The 18,187-nt window shown below is 41.8% G+C and overlaps 1 protein-coding gene across 2 annotated transcripts in view; it reads right to left on the bottom strand.

Annotated features, from left to right (window-relative positions):
- LOC128666715 (oocyte zinc finger protein XlCOF7.1-like) overlaps positions 1 to 18,187 on the bottom strand; it is an 80,937-nt gene that overhangs the window by 19,822 nt on the left and 42,928 nt on the right. For both annotated transcript variants that reach the window (XM_053721458.1, XM_053721459.1), the window contains exon 6: positions 13,842 to 13,940. In XM_053721458.1, coding sequence (XP_053577433.1) covers positions 13,842 to 13,940 — 99 coding nt within the window. The remainder of the gene's footprint in view (positions 1 to 13,841; positions 13,941 to 18,187) is intronic.

The following is an 18,187-nucleotide window of genomic DNA, read 5'->3' as shown; positions in this document are numbered from 1 at the left end:
CTGTATTTATCAGACACATCACACACGTACACTCACCTGTACCCTGTATCGTTCAGACACATCACACAGATACACTCATCTGTACCCTGTATCAGAGGCGTAACTAGAAACCACAGGGCCCAGGTGCAAGAATCTAAGAAGGCCCCCCTACCCCCCAAAAAAGGTGCATTTGATACATATATATATTTTTACATTTAACACAGAAAAAAAATGTGAATCAGATTACATGTCTGCAAAAGGAGATACCCTGTGCCCACAGTCTGTGAGATGGTCTGACCCCCTATTACTGTATATAGTGACACTGTTTAACCCACCAGTGACACAGTCTGTACTCTGCCGGGGAGATGGCTGACCTGACCCTACTCGCCCCAGTACTTTATAAAGTGACCACAGTAGTCAGTGACATGGTCCAGCCCCCCGTACTGTATATAGTTGTACTGTATAGTGACACTGTTTACTCCCCCGCCCCCCCATGCTGTAGTAACAAGGCTGTAATTTGCTGGTTCCACAAACATACACACACACACATACATGCATAAATACACACACAGTCAAATACATACATACACACACATAAACACCAGTGGGTAAAACAGAAACACTAACCCCTGTAGTCAGAGACACTAGTGAAGCATCATGTCACACTCGCATGATATCAGTGCAGGCAGTGGCAGGTCAACATTTTTTCATTGGAAATAAAAAAAAATCTCTTTTTTTTTTAAGCTGGGCCCCCAACCTCAGGGGCCCAGTCGCAGTTGAGACAACTGCACCACATGTAGTTCCACCCTTGCCCCGTATCCCTCAGACACACCACACATATACTCTGATACATCACACATGTACACTCACCTGTACCCTGTATCCCTCAGACCCATCACACATACACTCACCTATACCCTGTATCCCTCAGACACATCACACACATACACTCATCTGTACCCTGTATCCCTCAGACACATCACACACGTACACTTACCTGTATCCCTCAGACACATCACACATGTACACTCACCTGTACCATGTATTCCTCAGACACATCACACACGTACACTCACCTGTACCCTGTATCCCTTAGACACATCACACATATACACTCACCTGTACCCTGTATCCCTCAGACACATCACACACGTACACTCACCTGTATCCCTCAGACACATCACACATGTACACTCACCTGTACCATGTATTCCTCAGACACATCACACACGTACACTCACCTGTACCCTGTATCCCTTAGACACATCACACATATACACTCACCTGTACCCTGTATCCCTCAGACACATCACACACGTACACTCACCTGTATCCCTCAGACACATCACACATGTACACTCACCTGTACCATGTATTCCTCAGACACATCACACACGTACACTCACCTGTACCCTGTATCCCTTAGACACATCACACATATACACTCACCTGTACCCTGTATCCCTCAGACACATCACACACGTACACTCACCTGTACCCTGTATTCCTCAGACACATCACACATATACACTCACCTGTACCCTGTATCCCTCAGACACATCACACACATACACTCACCTGTACCCTGTATCCCTCAGATACATCACACACATACACTCACCTGTACCCTGTAACCCTTAGGCACATCACACACGTACACATACCTGGGGACAATACAGCACTAGTATTCCAAAAGCCTCTATACCAGACATGGGGACAATACAGCACTAGTATTCCAACAGCCTCTATACCTGACATGATGACAATACAGCACTATTATTTTAACAGCCCCTATACCTGACATGGGGACAGTACAGCACTATTATTCCAACAGCCCTATATCTGATATGGGGACAATACAGCACTAGTATTCCAACAGCCCCTATACCTCACATGGGAACAATACAGCATAAGTATTCCAACAGCCTATACCTGACATGGAGACAATACAACAATAGCATTCCAACAGCACCTATACCCGACATAAGGACAATACAGCACTAGTATTCCAACAGCACCTATACTTGATATGAGGACAATACAGCACTATTATTCAAACAGCTCCTATACCTGACATGGGAACAATACAGCACTAGTATTCCAACATCCCCTATACCTGACATGGGGACAATACAGCATTAGTATTCCAACAGCACCTATACCTGACATGGGGACAATACAGCACTAGTATTCCAACAGCCTATACCTGATATGGGGACAATACAAAATGAAAATGTGTAAAGAGTGCGATTAACAGCTAACTATAATTAAATCTCAAGACAAAAATCAGAAAATTATATAAAAATTTATTAAATGAGATTAAAAATCTATTTAAAAATCTAAAAATTGTTAACATGTTTTAATAAACTGTTATATCATTTTCTGATTTTTGTCTTGAGATTTAATTAGCTGTTAAGCGCACTCTTTACACATTTTCATTTTGTTTTTTGTATTGTGTGAAAAAGAGATATATCACATTAAGAGTTGCTACAGTATTTTAAGTTATACTTTTGCTGTTGAATTTTATGGGGACAATAGAGCACTAGTATTCCATAAGCCCCATTAACTTACATGGGGACAATAAAGCACTAGTATTCCAACAGCCCCTATACCTGACATGGTGACAATACAGCACTAGTATTTCAACAGCCCCTATACCTGACATGGTGACAATACAGCATTAGTATTCCAACAGCCCTTTAACTGACATGTGACAATACAGCACTAGTATTCCAACAGCCTCTATACCTAACATGGGGACAATACAACACTAGTATTCCAACAGGCCCTATACCTGACATGGGGACAATACAACACTAGTATTCCAACAGCCCATATACCCGACATGGGGACAATACAGCACTAGTATTCCAACAGCTCCTTTAACTGACACAGGGACAATAAAGCACTAGTATTTCAATGGCCCCTATACCTGACATGGGGACAAAACAGCACTAGTATTCCAACAGCCCCTATAGCTGACATGGGAAAAACATAATTTATGTAAGCACTTACCTAATAAATTAATTTCTTTCATATTGGAGTCCACGAGCTAGTGACATATGGGATATACAATCCTACCAGGAAGGGTCAAGTTTCCCAAACCTCAAAATGCCTATAAATACACCCCTCACCACACCCACAAATCAGTTTAATGAATAGCCAAGTAGTGGAGTAAAAAAAGGAGTAAAAAAGCATTCAAAAAGAGGAACTGGAAATAAAATTGTGATTTTTATACAAAAATCATAACCACCCTAAAAAAGGGTGGGCCTCATGGACTCTTGCCAATATGAAAGAAATTAATTTATCAGGTAAGTTCTTACATAAATTATGTTTTCTTTCATGCAATTGGCAAGAGTCCATGAGCTAGTGACGTATGAGATAGAAATACCCAAGATGTGGGAGACCCCATTAGAGTCACTAGAAAGGGAGGGATAAAATAAAAACAGCTATTTCCGCTGAAAAAATTAAATCCACAAAAAAATAAGTCTTTCTTATAAATTTCACATACATTTTTAAAAAAAACTTAAATCATAAGCAGAAGAATCAAACTGAGACAGCTGCCTGAAGAACGTTTCTACCAAAGACTGCTTCAGAAGAAGCAAATACATCAAAATGTTAAAATTTAGTAAATGTATGCAAAGAAGACCAAGTTGCTGCTTTGCAAATCAACCGAAGCTTCATTCTTAAAAGCCCAAGAAGTGGCGACTGATCTAGTAGAATGAGCTGTAATTCTCTCAGGTGGAGACTGTCCCGCCTCCAAATAAGCCTTGTGAATCAAAAGCTTTAACCAAGATGCCAAAGAAGAGGCTTTTTGACCTTTGCTAGGACCAGAAAAAAACAACAAATAGACTAGAAATCTTCCTGAAATCTTTAGTAGCTTCGACATAATATTTCAAAGCTCTTACAACATCCAAAGAATGTAAAGATCTTTCAAGAGTATTCTTAGGATTAGGACACAAGGAAGGAACAACAATTTCCCTACTAATGTTGTTAGAATTCACAACCTTAGGAAGAAATGTAAACGAAGTCTGCAAAACAGCCTTATCCTGATGGAAAATCAGAAAAGGAGACTCACAAGAGAGAGCAAACAATTCAGAAACTCTTCTAGCTGAAGAGATAGCCAAAAGAAACAACACTTTCCAAGAAAGTAGTTAAATATCCAAAGAATGCATAGGCTCAAAAGGAGGAGCCTGCAAAGCCTTCAAACCCAAATTAAGACTCCGAGGAGGAGAGATTGATTTAACAACAGGCTTGATACGAACCAAAGCCTGAACAAAACAGTGAATATCAGGAAGTTTAGCAATCTTTCTATGAAATCAAACAGAAAGAGTAGAGATTTGACCCTTCACTTACTTGCAGACAAACCTTTATCCAAACCATCCTGAAGAAACTGTAAAATTCTAGGAATCCTAAAAGAATGCCAAGAGAATTTATGAGAAAAACACCATGAAATATAGGTTTTCCAAACCCGATAATAAATCTTCCTTGAAACAGACTTACGAGCCTGTAGCATAGTATTAATCACTGAGTCAGAGAAACCTCTAAGACTAAGTACTAAGCGTTCAGTTTCCATACCTTCAAATTTAGCGATTTGAGATCCTGATGGAAAAACAGCCCTTGAGACAGAAGGTCTGGCCTTAAAGGAAGTGGCCAAGGTTGGCAACTGGACATCCGGACAAGATCCACATACCAAAAACCTGTGAGGCCATGCTGGTGCTATCACAAACACATGTGATTGTTCCAATATGACTTAGAGATCACCCTTGGAAGAAAAACTAGAGGCGGAAAAATGTAAGCAGGTTGGTAAAACCAAGGAACTGCTAACGCATCCACCATCTCCACCTGTGGATCCCTGGACCTGAAAAGGTACCTGGGAAGCTTCTTGTTTAAATGGGAAGCCATTAGATCTATTTCTGGGAGAACCCACATCTGTACAATCTGACAAAATACATCTGGATGGAGAGACCACTCCCCTGAATGTAAAGACTGACGACTGAGATAATCCGCTTCCCAATTGCCTACACCTGGGATATGTATCACAGAAATTAGACAGGAGTTGGGTTCGGCCCAAGAAAGTATCCAAGATACTTCTTTCATCGCTAAAGGACTGCGAGTCCGCTGTTGATGATTGACATATGCCACAGTTGTGATATTGTCTGTCTGAAAATGAATGAATGATTCTCTCTTTAATAGAGGCCAATCCCGAAGAGCCCTGAAAATAGCACGGAGTTCTAAAATATTGATTGGTAACCTCGCCTCTTAAAGATTCCAAACTCCTTGTGCTGTCAGAGACCCCCAGACAGCTCCCCAACCTGTGAGACTTGCATCTGTTGAGATCACAGTCCAGGAAGGACAAACAAAAGAGGCCCCTTGAAGAATCTGATGATGATCCAACGACCAGGACAGAGAGCGTTGAATGTTGGGATTTAAGTATATCAACTGTGATATCCGAGTATAATCCTTGCACCATTGATTCGGCATGCAAAGCTGCAGAGGCCTCATATGAAAATGAGCAAAGGGGATTGCGTCCAATGCTGCAGTCATGAGACCTAAAACTTCCATGCACATAGCCACTGAAGGGAATGATCAAGACTGAAGGTTTCGACAAGGCAGAAACCAATTTAATTAGTATCTTGTCTGTTAAAGACAAAGTCATGGACACTGAATCTATCTGGAAACCTAAAAAGGTGACCCTTGTCTGAGGAATCAAGGAACTCTTTGGTAAATTGATCCTCCAACCATGTCTTTGAAGAAACAACACAAGTTGATTCGTGTGAGATCCTGCTAAATGAAAAGACTGAGCCAGTACCAAGATTTCATCCAAATAAGGAAAAACTGCAATACCCTGCTCTGTGATTAAAGATAGAAGGGCACAGAGAACCTTCAAAAAGATTCTTGGAGCTGTGGCTAGGCCAAATGGAAGAGCAACAAATTGGTAATGCTTGTCTAGAAAAGAGAATCTCAGAAACCGATAGTGATCTGGATGAATCGGAATGTGAAGATATGCATGACCTTGCTGAACAAAAGGCAGAATAGTCCTTATAGTCACCATCTTGAAAGTTGGGACCCTTACAAAATGATTAAAAAACTTCAGATCCAGAACTAGTCAGAGAATTTTCCTTCTTCGGGACAATGAATAGATTTGAATAAAAACCCAGACCCTGTTCCAGAATTAGAACTGGTACAATTACTATTGAAAGCTCTAGATCTGAAACACACTTCAGAAAAGCTTGACCGTTCACAGGATTTGTTGGAATGTGAGAGAGAAAACCCTAAAAGATAATATTCTGAATCCAATGATTCTGAATGGAACCTGCCCAAACGTCTTGAAATAATTTCAATCTGCCCCCCACCAGCAGAACTGGCCGCACCTTCATGCAGTCTTGGGGGCTGGCTTTGGTTTCTTATAAGGCTTGGATTTATTCCAACTTGAGGATGGCTTCCAATTGGAGCCAGTCTTTAGGAGAAGGAGTGGTTTTCTGTTCTCTATTCTGACGAAAGGAACGAAACCAATCTTTTGGTTGCCCTTAGACTTTTTATCTTGAGGCAAAAAACTCCCTTCCCCCCAGTAATTGTGGAAATAATAGAATCCAACTGGGAACCAAACAAATTATTACCCTGAATGATATAGTAACCTAGATTTAGATACCATGTCAGCATTCTATGATTTGAGCCATAAAGCTCTTCTAGCTAAAATAACCAAATACACAGATTTAACATTAATCTTGATGAAATAAAAAATAGCATCACAGATAAAATGATGTTGAAGCAAACGAACAATGCTATGCAAATCAGTCTTTTTCCCGTTGTGCTAAGCTATCCAACCAAAAAGTTGATGCAGTCGCAACATCAGCCATAGAAATGGCAGGTCTGAGAATATAGCCAGAATGCAAATAAGCTTTCCTTAGATAAGATTCAATCTTCCTATCTAAAGGATCCTTAAAAGAAGTACTATCTTCCATAGGAATAGTAGTACGTTTAGCAAGAGTATAAATAGTCCCATCAACCTTAGGGACTTTTTCCCAAAATTCTAATTTTGCACTGGCAAAGGATACAACTTTTTAAACCTTGAAGAAGAAACAAAAGAAGTACCAGGCTTAGACCATTCCTTAGCAATCGCATCAGAAATAGCATCAGGAACAGGAAAAACCTCAGGAGTAGTCACAGGATGTTTATAGACAGAATTTAAATGTTTACTGGATTTATTATCAAGAGGACCAGACTCCTCAATATCCAAACTTATCAACACTTCTTTTAACAAAGAACGAATATACTCAATCTTAAAAAGATAAGATGATTTATCAGTGTCAATGTCTGAAGTAGGATCTTCTGAATCAGAGAGATCCTCATCAGAGGAGGATATATCAGTATGTTCACGGTCACTACCAATTTCATCAGTATTATGAGAAGTTTTAAAAGACCTTTTACGTTTATTTGAAGGCGGTATAGCAGCCATAGCCTTCTGTATCGCATCAGCAATATAATTTTTCATATCAATAGGGATATCATGTACTTTAGATGTTGAAGGAACAACAGATACTGTACTAGCACTAATAGAAACATTTTCTGCATGCAAAAGCTTATCATGACAACTGTTACACACTACAGCTGGAGATATAATCTCCACTAGCTTACAACATATACACTTAGCTTTGGAAGAACTGTGTTCAGGCAGCATGGTTCCTACAGTAGCTTCTGAGACAGGATCAGATTGAGACATCTTGTAAAATGTAAAAACGAAAAAATAACATTTAAACAGAAATATCTTATTTCCACATATAGCAGTTTCAGGAATGGGGAAAAAATGCAAATGCTAAAATTGCCAAAAAAAAGCAAATAGCATAGTCCTCTGAGCATAAAGAAGGCAAGGAGCATATAGGAAGTGAGGTAAAATAAAACAAAAAAATGTTTGGCGCTAAGTATGACGCACAACGCAAACTGAAGTCGAGACATTTTTTGCTACCAACAAACATACGGAAATGATGCAACTCGCGCCAAACACAATTTCGCGCCAAACAACCTAGCGTCAACTAAGATGCAAGAAATGATGAACTTGCGTCATTACAGACGCATATTCGCGCAAAAAAATTCTCGCGACTAGAATGATGCAATAAATAACAGCATTTTGCTCCCTTGCAGGCCTAATTTGCCCGCAAGTTTTTCAAAGAAAAAACAAGTCAAATTGAAAAAAAGACTATACACCAGGTAAGACAACTTCCTAAAACATGATTCCGATAACGAAACTGCTAGACTGCAAAGGAAAATATACATCATGGCAAATATAAGTAAAATACAAATATTTAAAACTTTTGTAATGATACATACTTACCGAAAGACACCCATCCACATATAGCAGATAGCCAAACCAGTACTGAAAACTATAAGTAGCGGTAATGGTATATAAACTTATATCGTCAATCTGAAAAAGGAGGTAGAAGATGAATCCCTACGACTGATAACAGAGAACCCTTGAAAAGATTTCCCGCAAGGGAAACCATAAAATCAAATAGGCGATACTCTCTTCTCATCCCTCTGACAAACACTGTACTCTGTGAGGAATTGGGCTTCAGAATGCTTAGAAGCGCTTTTCATAGAAAAAATCATAAAAATCAAGCACAAACTTGCTTCACCACTTCCATAGGAGGCAACGTTTGTAAAACTGAATTGTGGGTGTGGTGAGGGGTGCATTTATAGGCATTTTGAGGTTTGGGAAACTTTGCCCCTCCTGGTAGGATTGTATATCCCATACGTCACTAGCTCATGGACTCTTGCCAATTACATGAAAGAAAATACTGCACTAGTATTCCAACAGCCCCTATACCTGCCATGGGGACAATACAACACTACTATTCCAACAGCCTCTATATCAGACATAGGGACAATACAGCACTAGTATTCCAACAGCCCCTGTACCCGACATGGGGACAGTACAATGCTAGTATTCCAACAGCCCCTATACATTACTTGTAGATAATACAGCACCAGTATTTCAACGGCCCCTATACTTTACATGTGGACAATACAGCACCAGTATTCCAACAGGCCCTATACCTGACATGTGGACAATACAGCACCAGAATTCCAACAGCCTCTATACCTGACATTGGGACAACACAGTACAACAGCCCCTATTCCTGACATTGGCACAAAACAGCATTAGTATTCCAAAACCCCGTACCCGACATGTTGACAATACAGCACTAGCATTTCACAGCCCCTATATCTAACATGGTGACAAAACAGCACCAGTATAGACTGATTACCTCAACACAACATGATCCAATATATTGAGGACATGCCCGATTACTCAACACTTAATGAATTGATATCATGAAGACACTCCTAATTACTCAACACTTTAGGATTTGATATCATGAAAGCAATCCTGATTACTCACCACTTTAGGATGTGATATCATGAAAACAATCCTGATTACTCAACACTTTATGATTTGATATCATGAAGATACCTGATTACTCAACACAGTATAATGTGATATCATGAAAACACTCCTGATTACTCAACACAGTATGATGTGATATCATGAAGACACACCTGATTACCCAACACAGTATCATGTGATATCATGAAGTCACACCTGATTACCCAACACAGTAGCATGTGATTTTATGAAGACTTGCTTGATTACCCAACACAGGATGTGATATCATGAAGACGCCTGATTACCCAACACAGTACGATGTGATATCAAGAAGACTCGCCTGATTACAAAACACAGTATAATGTGATATCAAGAAGACTCGCCTGATTACCAAACACAGTATCATATGATATCATGAAGACGACTAATTACCTAATGCAGTATGATGTGATATCATGAAGACGCCTGATTACCCAACACAGTATAATGTGATATCATGAAGACGCCTGATTATCCAACACAGTATGATGTGATATCATGAAGACGCCTGATTACCCAAAACAGTATGATGTGATATCATGAAGATGTCTGATTACCCAACACAGTATAATGTGAGATCATAAAGATGACCGACTACCCAACACAGTATGATGTGATGATATGAAGATGCCTGATTACCCAACACAGTATGATGTGATGTAATAAAGACACACCTGATTACCCAACACAGTATGATGTGATTTCAAGAAGACTTGCCTGATTACCAAACGCAGTATGATGTGATATCAAGAAAACTCACCTGATTACCAAACACAGTATCTTGTAATATCAAGAAGACTCGCCTGATTACCAAACACAGTATGATGTGATATCATGGGAAGATGCTCAACACAGTATGATGTGATATCATGAAGACACAACTCATTACCCAACACAGTATCATGTGATATCATGAAGACACACCTGATTACCCAACACAGTATCATGTGATATCATGAAGTCACACCTGATTACCCAACACAGTAGCATGTGATTTTATGAAGACTTGCTTGATTACCCAACACAGGATGTGATATCATGAAGACGCCTGATTACCCAACACAGTACGATGTGATATCAAGAAGACTCGCCTGATTACAAAACACAGTATCATGTGATATCAAGAAGACTCGCCTGATTACAAAACACAGTATCATGTGATATCATGAAGACGACTAATTACCTAATGCAGTATGATGTGATATCATGAAGACGCCTGATTACCCAAAACAGTATGATGTGATATCATGAAGATGTCTGATTACCCAACACAGTATAATGTGATATCATAAAGATGTCCGATTACCCAACACAGTATGATGTGATGATATGAAGATGCCTGATTACCCAACACAGTATGATGTGATGTAATAAAGACACACCTGATTACCCAACACAGTATGATGTGATTTCAAGAAGACTTGCCTGATTACCAAACGCAGTATGATGTGATATCAAGAAAAGTCACCTGATTACCAAACATAGTATCTTGTAATATCAAGAAGACTCGCCTGATTACCAAACACAGTATGATGTGATATCATGGGATGATGCCTGATTACCCAACACAGTATGATGTGATATCATAAAGACGTCTGATTACCCAACACAGTATGATGTGATATCATGAAGACTCGCCTGGTTACCCAACGCAGTATGATGTGATATCATGAAGACGTCCGATTACCCAACACAGTGTGATGTGATATCATAAAGATGTCTGATTACCCAACACAGTATGATGTGATATCATGAAGACGCCCGATTACTCAACACATTTCTATTAGGGATGCACCGAAAATTTCGGCCGCAGAAACATTTCGGCCGAAAATGGCATTTTTGGTTATTTCGCTTTTGTTTTTTTTAACCTGTTATTTTCAGTAAAATTATTATGTAGCATATTTCAAATGTGATGCTTGCCTAGAGCTGCTATTTTAGTTCATTACTTGACTTACTGTTTTGCATATAATAATAGTTTTCTAAGTCTATACTTTATTTGGATAATTGGTTAAAAAATAAATAATCTGTTAAATCTGATTCTGTTACACAGAAATGAATGCAGAATGTATATTAAATTAATATCAACAATATATTATTCTTCATTCAGTCCTATATAACAGAAACAGTTGAACAGATGTTTATTTATATTGTTTAAGTTATTTTCTGTCCAATTTTGGCGAGTTACTTTCAATAAAAGTGTTTTTATTTATTTTATTGGCTTGTAGTTTTTCATTTCAGATTTATTAAATTCATTAAAAAGTCTTATATTATTAATAAAATTATAGAAAAAAAACTATTTTAAAATAATTTTGTTTAAAAAAAAAAAGTCATTTTCGGTTTTCGGCCAAGGGCATCCTGAATTTTCGGTTTCAGTCCAGAATTTTCATTTCGGTGCATTCCTAATTTTTATGTGATATCAAGAAGACGCCTGACTGCCCAGGCGGTATCAAGAATACATGCTTGTTTACCAACTACAAGTGACTCGCCTGTTTCTATAAATACCATTATACCATTTCAGGTTATTGCATTACTCATGAATGTTACTATGAGCCCCGCAGCTATAATTACTGTTTCTAGTGGGGTATAATGACACAAAGAGTTACACTGGAATTGTAAGGTCAGGAAAAGTGCACAATAATGTAACCAACTGAACTTGCATCTGGCTAAATAACCTTTTCTGACCACAGCTGTGCACGTGCATATGCGTTTGTCCATGTGTACAGCTCATTAGAATACACAATTCACTTGTTACTGGTCACGTGTATGATAGAAAGGTTTAAGTTCATTGTCCCTTTAACTCACAATACCCAGATGGGACATACAGGTGAGCAGCTTATAAAATCATATATTATCTGCAGCTAATCTGATCACAATGATTCTACTCTGGCAGATACAAATTACAGCAGCTGTACATGGTCTTTATACAATATAACCAAACTGCAGGAATGTGCCAATACCCAGTGAGTAACAGTATATATTGCTCTGTGACTCTAAATTAAGGTGACAGAATGTACAGTACTTACAGACAAATACCCCATAAACAAAAGTCAGGTCTGCACTGCCGCTGTCACACACGTGCACCTACCTGCACTGCCGCTTTCACACACGTGCGCTTACCTGCACTGCAACCATCACAGATGTGCACCTACCTGCACTGCCGCTGTCACACACACATGCACTTACCTGCACTGCAGCTGTCACACACGTGCACTTCAGTGCGCTGCCGCTGTCACACACGTGCGCTTAACTGCGCTGCCGCTGTCACACACGTGCGCTTAACTGCACTGCCGCTGTCACACACGTGCGCTTAACTGCACTGCCGCTGTCACACACGTGCGCTTAACTGCACTGCCGCTGTCACACACGTGCGCTTAACTGCACTGCCGCTGACACACACGTGCGCTTAACTGCACTGCCGCTGTCACACACGTGCGCTTAACTACTGCACTGCCGCTGTCACACGTGCGCTTACCTGCACTGCCGCTGTCACACACGTGCACTTAACTGCACTGCCGCTGTCACACGTGCACTTACCTGCACTGCCGCTGTCACACGTGCACTTACCTGCACTGCCGCTGTCACACACGTGCACCTAACTGCACTGCCGCTGTCACACACGTGCGCTTACCTGCACTGCCGCTGTCAAACGTGCACTTACCTGCACTGCCGCTGTCACACACGTGCACCTAACTGCACTGCCGCTGTCACACACGTGCACTTAACTGCACTGCCGCTGTCACACGTGCACTTACCTGCACTGCCGCTGTCACACGTGCACTTACCTGCACTGCCGCTGTCACACGTGCACTTACCTGCACTGCCGCTGTCACACACGTGCACCTAACTGCACTGCCGCTGTCACACACGTGCACTTACCTGCACTGCCGCTGTCACACGTGCACTTACCTGCACTGCCGCTGTCACACACGTGCGCTTAACTGCGCTGCCGCTGTCACACACGTGCGCTTAACTGCACTGCCGCTGTCACACACGTGCACTTAACTGCACTGCCGCTGTCACACGTGCACTTACCTGCACTGCCGCTGTCACACGTGCACTTACCTGCACTGCCGCTGTCACACATGTGCACCTAACTGCACTGCCGCTGTCACACACGTGCGCTTACCTGCACTGCCGCTGTCACACGTGCGCTTACCTGCACTGCCGCTGTCACACGTGCAGTTACCTGCACTGCCGCTCTCACACACGTGCGCTTAACTGCACTGCCCCTGTCACACACGTGCGCTTACCTGCACTGCCGCTGTCACACACGTGCACTGCCGCTGTCACACACGTGCACTTACCTGCACTGCCGCTGTCACACACGTGCACTTACCTGCACTGCCGCTGCCACACACGTGCACTTACACTTCAGTGCGCTGCCGCTGTCACACAAGTGCATTTAACTGCACTGCCGCTGTCACACACGTGCACTTACCTGTACTGTCGCTGTCACACATTTCCTGCTCCGTAGCTTCCAGCTGACACGTTACACGCGAATCTTCTGTCTGATCAGCTATGTCAGCACTAATGTCACCTGTCAGATCATTTCATGCAAACAACAAAATAATACATTTTTTTAATCCAATAACTAATGATTAACTCCTGATTCAGACAGAATATGCAATTTTACACAACTTTACAATGTACTTTATTCTCTTGGTATCCTTTGTTGAAAAAGCAGCAAAGAACTAATGGGAGCTAGCTGAACACATGGGGTAAACCACTGACAAGAGACATATGTGCAGCCACTAATCAGCAGCTAGTTCCCATTGCTGCTCCTGAAACTAACAAATTATACTGAAAGAACAAAGCAAATGACATGAAGCCGAGTGTGAGAGAGATGAGAAGAGGGGGGCAAGTGTCTGTGCCAGTTACATTACATGACCAATTTTTCTTCATTCTCTTAAAAAGGAAATTTATGCTTACCTGATAAATGTATTTCTTTTACGATATGACGAGACAGGGTGGGCTGTGGACTCGTCATATCGTATATATCGTCATATCGTAAAAGAAATAAATTTATCAGGTAAGCATAAATTTCCTTTTCTTTTACAAGATATGACGAGTCCACGGATTTCATCCTTACTTGTGGGATACAATACCAAAGCTATAGGACACGGATGAAAGGGAGGGACAAGACAGGAACCTAAACAGAAGGCACCACTGCTTGAAGAACCTTTCTCCCAAAAGCAGCCTCAGACGAGGCAAAAATATCAAATTTGGAAAAAGTGTGAAGAGACGACCAAGTTGCAGCCTTGCAAATCTGATCAACAGAAGCATCATTTTTAAATGCCCATGTGGAAGCCACAGCTCTAGTAGAATGGGCCGAAATTTGTTCTGGAGGCTGCTGTCCAGCAGTCTCATATGCAACACGGATGATACTCCTCAGCCAAAAAGAAAGAGAGGTAGCCGTAGCTTTCTGACCCCTACGTTTCCCAGCAAAAACAACAAATAATGAAGATGTTTGACGAAAATCCTTAGTCGCCTGCAAGTAGAACAAGGCACGGACTACGTCCAAGTTATGTAACAGACGTTCCTTCTTAGAAGAAGGGTTAGGACACAAGGAAGGAACAACAATTTCCTGATTAATATTTTTGTTTGAAACAACCTTAGGAAGAAAACCAAGTTTGGTACGCAACACTACTTTATCTGCATGGAAAATAAGGTAAGGAGAATCACATTGTAATGCTGAAAGCTCAGAGACACTGCGAGCAGAAGAAATAGCAACTAAAAATAAAACTTTCCAAGATAACAACTTAATATCTATGGAATGCATAGGTTCAAACGGAACCCCTTGAAGAACATTAAGAACTAAATTCAAACTCCAAGGAGGAGCAATTGGTCTAAACACAGGCCTGATTCTAGTCAGAGCCTGACAAAAGGAATGAACATCTGGAACGTCTGCCAGACGCTTGTGAAGTAAAATAGACAAAGCAGAAATCTGTCCCTTTAAGGAACTTGCTGACCACCCTTTCTCCAATCCTTCTTGGAGAAAAGACAAAATCCTGGGAATCCTAACCCTACTCCATGAGTAGCCCTTGGATTCGCACCAATAAAGATATTTACGCCATATCTTATGGTAAATCTTTCTAGTAACAGGCTTACAAGCCTGGATCAATGTATCAATTTCTTAATCAGAGAACCCTCGCTTACATAAAATCAAGCGTTCAATCTGCAAGCAGTCAGCTGCAGAGAAATTAGATTCGGATGATGGAAGGGTCCCTGAATGAGAAGGTCCTGCCTGAATGGAAGCTTCCACGGCGGCAGAAATGACATGTCCACCAGATCGGCATACCAAGTCCTGCGAGGCCACGCAGGAGCGATTAGAATTACCGAAGCTCTCTCCTGTTTGATCCGTGCAATCACCCGGGGAAGGAGAGCAAACGGTGGAAACACATAATCTAGGTTGAACGACCAAGGCACTGCCAAGGCATCTATCCTGAGGATCCCTGGACCTGGATCCGTATCTTGGGAGCTTGGCATTCTGAAGAGACGCGATCAGATCCAATTCCGGACTGCCCCACCTGAGAATCAGGGTGGCAAAGACCTCCGGATGAAGTTCCCATTCCCCCGGATGAAACGTCTGCTCAAAAAATCCGCTTCCCAGTTGTCCACTCCCGGGATGTAGATTGCTGACAGATAACAAGAGTGAGCCTCCGCCCACCAAATTATTTTGGATACTTCTGTCATCGCTAAGGAACTCCTGGTTCCTCCCTGATGATTGATGTAAGCCACAGTCGTGATGTTGTCCGACTGAAAATGGATGAATTTGGCCGAAGCCAACTGAGGCCAAGCCTGAAGCGCATTGAATATTGCTCTCAATTCCAGAATATTGATTTGGAGTAGAGACTCCGACCGAGTCCACACACCCTGAGCCTTCAGGGAATTCCAGACTGCACCCCAACCCAGTAGGCTGGCGTCCGTTGTCACTATCACCCATGAGGGTCTGCGGAAGCACGTCCCTTGGGACAGATGATCCTGTGACAACCACCAAAGAAGAGAGTCTCTTGTCTCCTGATCCAGATCTATCTGAGGAGACAAATTTGCATAATCTCCATTCCACTGCCTGAGCATACTCAGTTGTAGAGGTCTGAGATGAAAACGAGCAAACGGAATGATGTCCATAGCCGCCATCATCAATCCAATTACCTCCATGCACTGAGCAACTGATGGCCGAGGATTGGACTGAATGGTTCGGCATGTATTCAGAATCTTTAACTTTCTGACTTCCGTCAAAAAGATTTTCATGGATACAGAGTCTATTAAAGTTCCCAGGAAAGGAACCCTTGTCTGTGGAATTAGTGAACTCTTTTCTAGATTCACTTTCCACCGGTGAGTCCTTAGAAAGGACAGAACCATGTCGGTATGAGACTTTGTCAGTTGATAGGACGACACTTGGATCAGAATATCGTCCAGATAAGGCGCCACTGCAATGCCCCGCGGTCTAAGAAACGCTAGCAAAGACCCTAGAACCTTCGTGAAGATCCTGGGTGCTGTGGCCAGCCGAAAGGAAGAGCCACAAAATGAAAATGTTTGTAGAGGAAGGCAAACCTTAGGAACTGGTGATGATCTTTGTGGATAGGAATATGAAGATAAGCATCCTTTAAGTCCACGGTAGTCATATATTGACCCTCCTGGATCAATGGAAGAATGGTCCGAATAGTCTCCATCTTGAAGGATGGAACTTTGAGAAACTTGTTTAGACTCTTGAGATCTAAATAGGGTCGGAACGTACCCTCTTTTTTGGGAACCACGAAAAGATTTGAGTAAAACCCCTGCCCCTGTTCCAGTATTGGGACCGGACAAATTACTCCCATGGTGGAGAGGTCTTCTACACAACGTAAGAACGCCTCTCTTTTTATCTGGTCTACAGACAATCGTGAAAGAAGAAACCTTCCCCTTGGGGAGGAATTTCTGAACTCCAACTGATACCCTTGAGACACGATTTCTAGCGTCCAGGGATCCTGAACGTCTCTTATCTAAGCCTGGACAAAGAGAGAAAGTCTGCCCCCTACTAGATCCGGTCCCGGATCGGGGGCCGCCCCTTCATGCTGTCTTGGTAGCAGCAGCAGGTTTCTTGGGTTGTTTACCCTTGTTCCAACCCTGGTTTGGTTTCCAAATAGGTTTGGCTTGAGAATAATTCCCTTTCTGTTTAACAGAAGAGGAAGAGGGGATTCCCTTGAAGTTTTGAAAGGAACGAAAATGATTCTGTCGTCCCCTTTGATTTGTAGTTTTGTCCTGAGGAAGGCGGTGACCCTTACCTCCCGTAATGTCAGAAATGATCTCCTTCAAGTCAGGCCCAAACAGGGTCTTACCCTTTAAAGGAATCGCCAAGAGCTTTCATTTAGAGGACACATTCGCAGACCAAAATTTTAACCATAAGGCTCTGTGCGCTAAAATGGAAAATCCTGAATTCTTAGCCGCCAATTTGGCGATCTGAAAGGCGGCATCCGTAATAAAAGAATTAACCAGTCTAAGGGCCTTAATTCTGTCCATTATGTCTTCTAAAGGAGTCTCAGTCTTAAGGGACTCTTCTAGAGCATCAAACCAAAAGGCGGCCGCAGTTGTGACTGTTACAATGCAGGCCGTCGGTTGTAATAGAAACCCTTGATGAATATATAGCTTTTTTAGAAGACCCTCCAGCATTTTATCCATAGGGTCCTTGAAAGCACAACTGTCCTCAATAGGGATAGTTGTACGCTTAGCCAGGGTAGAGATAGCTCCTTCCACCTTAGGGACCGTCTGCCAAGAGTCCCGAACGGTGTCAGCTATAGGGTACAT

The sequence above is a fragment of the Bombina bombina genome, chromosome 7 (genome assembly GCF_027579735.1).
Source record: "Bombina bombina isolate aBomBom1 chromosome 7, aBomBom1.pri, whole genome shotgun sequence".
Taxonomy (NCBI): Eukaryota; Metazoa; Chordata; class Amphibia; order Anura; family Bombinatoridae; genus Bombina; species Bombina bombina.
The sequence above is the reverse complement of the archived record's forward strand: the minus strand, read 5'-3'. Positions and strand labels throughout refer to the sequence as shown.